Raw genomic sequence first — 3,494 nt, forward strand, 5'->3', positions numbered from 1 at the left:
CTGAAGTAATCTTCTCTGGTATACCATATCTGGCAAAATGCATTTTTAATTTCGAGATCACTTGCTGTGAGTTTGAAATGGCAAGTTTATCCACCTCGAAAAATCTACTATAATAGTCTACCGTGATTAGGTATTCCATACCACTGAATGTAAAGACGTCCAGGCCTACGTGTTGGAATGGATACTGGGGAACCTCTAAAGATATCAAGGGCTCTTTCTGTTGATCCATTTGATGCATGGCGCATATTTCGCAACCAGATACTAGTTGCATGATATCTTTCGTGATGTTAGGCCAAAATACAGAGCTACAAGCTCTTTCTTTTGTTTTCACAATGCCAACGTGTGACAAATGAAGCTGTCGCAGTATGTCTCCATGCAGTGCCTTAGGCACAACAATGTGTTTGCCTTTCAGTATAATACCATCGTTGATAACCAGCTCGTCTCTGTAGTTCCAGAATGGAAGAACGATAGATGGTACATCTCTTTAGTTGTTAGGCCAGCCAGATTTGATAATGTCTGACAGTGTTTTCAGCTCTACATCTCTTAGGGTTTCCTCACGGACTTGCTCTAGTTTGTTTCTGCTTACTGGAATATCTCTAAAGAATGCATGGATGGCTACTTCTCCTTCAATTTGAATTTCTGGGTCTTGGTCAGGTAAGTGCATTCGTGATAAGGCATCAGATACTGGGATTTCTTTGCCGGGACGATACTGGAATGACAGTTCATACTGCTGGAGCACTAGCATCATTCTTTGCAATCGGTGGGGTGCCCTATTTATTGGTTTGGACAATATCGCCTCTAAAGGTTTGTGATCCGTTGTCACAGTGAACTTTCTACCACAAATATATTGATGGAAATGCGTGCAGGCAAACACGACTCCCAGAAGCTCCTTCTCGATTTGTGAGTACCGTTTTTCTGTGTCACTAAGAGATATATAAGCAAAGACTACTGTGGCGTGATCCGCAACCAGTTGAGCACCTAGCCCGTGTTGTGATGCGTCTGTTATCACTTCCACCTGGGCACTTTTTGTATCAAAATATGTGAGTTTGCTGCAAATGGCTTCCTGGATTTTGACTCGGGCATTGTTGTGTACTACTTTCCACTTGAACTCCTTTGCTTTGGCCAGGTCCCTAAGTGGCTGGTTTAGGGTAGAGAGGCCAGGAATGTACCTCGACAAATAGTTGTACATCCCTAGAAGAGTCTGCAATTCATCTTTGTTCTTGGGGGCTGGCATTTCTTTCATTGCCTTAATTTTGTTAGGGTCTGGTTCCATACCTCCCTTTGTCAGTATATGTCCAAAGTAGGGAATGGCTACGGCATCAAAAAGGCATTTCTCTTTATTGAACTTGATGCCTTTTTCACGAGCCCTCTGCATAACTGTCCTTAGTTTCCTATCATGATCTGTTGTACTTTCAGCCATTCCAGCAACATCATCTACAATCAGACCAATGTCAATACCTTCAAACGCCTCTTCCATTCATTTTTGGTACTCATCCTGGGCTGATATGAGCCCGAAAGGATATCTCTTGAAGCAGTATCTTCCAAATGTTGTGCTGAATGTAGTGAGGTCAGCAGAGTCCTTGTCTAACCAGTGACCAGAAACCATTTCTTGCGTCGGTTTTGAAAAATCTTTATGCTCCAGCACATCTCACTGCTACATCCTCAAAGCTAGGACTGGGGGGGTAAGGACGCTTGATAAATTTGTTTAAGTCCACTGGATCTAGACAAATTCGGATTTTTCCATCTGGTTTCTTTACAAGGACAATCGAATTCACCCAGTCTGTCGGTTTTTGTACCTTCTCTATGATGCCAAGATTTTCTAATCTGTCTAGTTCTTCTTTTAGCTTCGGCTGAAGGGCATACGGAACTCTTTTTGGTGGCTGGACTGTCGGAACAGATCCTTCCTTCAGGTAAATGTGACAATTTCCGGGCAACGTCCCAATACCTTGGAAGACATCATCATATTCCTCGAGGATCTGTCGTATTTCAGGTCTGGTTGAAACCGTGGCTGGGTCTTCAGTCATGCTACATGACATGCTAAGCACAAACTTGATCAAGTTCATCTGTTTGCTCGTTTGTCTACTAAGGATTGGTCCTTTGTGGGTTTTAACAACATGGAACACATGGACCTGCGGTTCTTGGTCCTTATACTGAATCACAATATGTGCAATTCCAAGTACTTCAAGGCTGCATCCACTGTAGCTTGTCAGGATATCTTTGTTGGGAAGCAAGGTAGGTCTTGGTTTTAGGGATCTAAATTCACTTGCTGGGAGAACGTTTGCATCAGCCCCTGTATCAATTTTGAAGGTTATTTCTTGTCGGTATTCAGGTAGGTTAACTTTAATCATCGGTTTTTGGACTGAATTGGTTCTGCTGTCAACAGAGTCGATTAAGTATTAATTGTTTCCTTCATTCTCAGCTGGCAGGGCTTCAATTTCGTTGACAGACCTGCTTTTGCAAACCTTTTCAAAATGATTTGGCTTCCGACACTTGGAACAGATCTTCCCTTTTGCGGGGCATTTGTGTTCGCGGGAGTACTGGTTCCCACAGAAGTAACAGTTTGTCGTCATTGTCTTTGGCAACATTTTTTGTTTGCGTATGGCTTCCACTTCTTGCTTTACAGCACTAGTACTTTGTTCATTTCTCATCTGTGCATGGGTCTCCACAACTGTTTCAATTGCACGGCTAATATCAATAGCTTTTGCTAGTGTAAGCATTCCACCTTCACTCAATAGTCTTTCTCTTATCCGGTCACTCTGTACTCCAAACACCAGTCTGTCTCTCACCATTTCGTCCGAACTATCTCCGAAACTACAATCGAGGACCAGTAACTTCAGAGATGTCACATATGATTCAATTGTCTCTCCTTCTTTCTGATTTTGTTTGTGAAAAGCGAATCGGGAAAATATGGGATTGGAACTGGGTTCAACATGCTCACTGAATTTTCTCAGATATACATCCACTTTATTTTTGTCTACTTCTGGAATCTGGAATGTGTTAAATATATCTCGGCCTTTTTCTCCTACCCAAATCAGCAAGTAGGAGCACTTCACAGCATCAGCTTTTCCGGACAAGGGTCCTGTGAACATCAGTTCAGCATGCTGGCAAAATCGCTTCCACAAGGCTTTGAGATTGGCTGACGACCAATCAATTGTTGGATAGGGTGTGCTGTCCATTCTGACACCATGTAATTTATTCTATCTTTGGGTAAAGAGTTGAATTCAATTATTTAATGGAGACCCAACACCTATAAATAAAGTGCATAAGCATAAGCAAACAACACAAAAGCAAAGCAAGCAAAGCAATTAAATCAATATATTTCAGTCAATGCTAATGAAATGAAACAAAATAAGATAAAAATATAATAGTTTATGAACAAATTTGGGTTGTACATTTGTATATTAGGGGGGGGGGTAAGGCATAGCAGATTATAAATACATAACCTAACCTAGGTACTTTCTTTCCCCTAAACCCCAAACAACGTTCGAGCTCAC

General features: G+C 41.8%; 1 protein-coding gene across 1 annotated transcript; it reads right to left on the bottom strand.

The window, feature by feature from the left end:
* Positions 1 to 2,396: 2,396 nt before the first annotated feature.
* LOC148955971 (uncharacterized) lies at positions 2,397 to 3,176 on the bottom strand. Its single transcript, XM_089088653.1, has one exon. It carries the CDS (start codon positions 3,174 to 3,176, stop codon positions 2,397 to 2,399), a length of 780 nt encoding a protein of 259 aa, XP_088944779.1.
* Positions 3,177 to 3,494: the final 318 nt, after the last annotated feature.

Source organism: Artemia sp. Qi Xiang Cuo, chromosome 1 (genome assembly GCF_049724085.1).
Source record: "Artemia sp. Qi Xiang Cuo chromosome 1, ASM4972408v1, whole genome shotgun sequence".
NCBI classification, from domain to species: Eukaryota; Metazoa; Arthropoda; class Branchiopoda; order Anostraca; family Artemiidae; genus Artemia; species Artemia sp. Qi Xiang Cuo.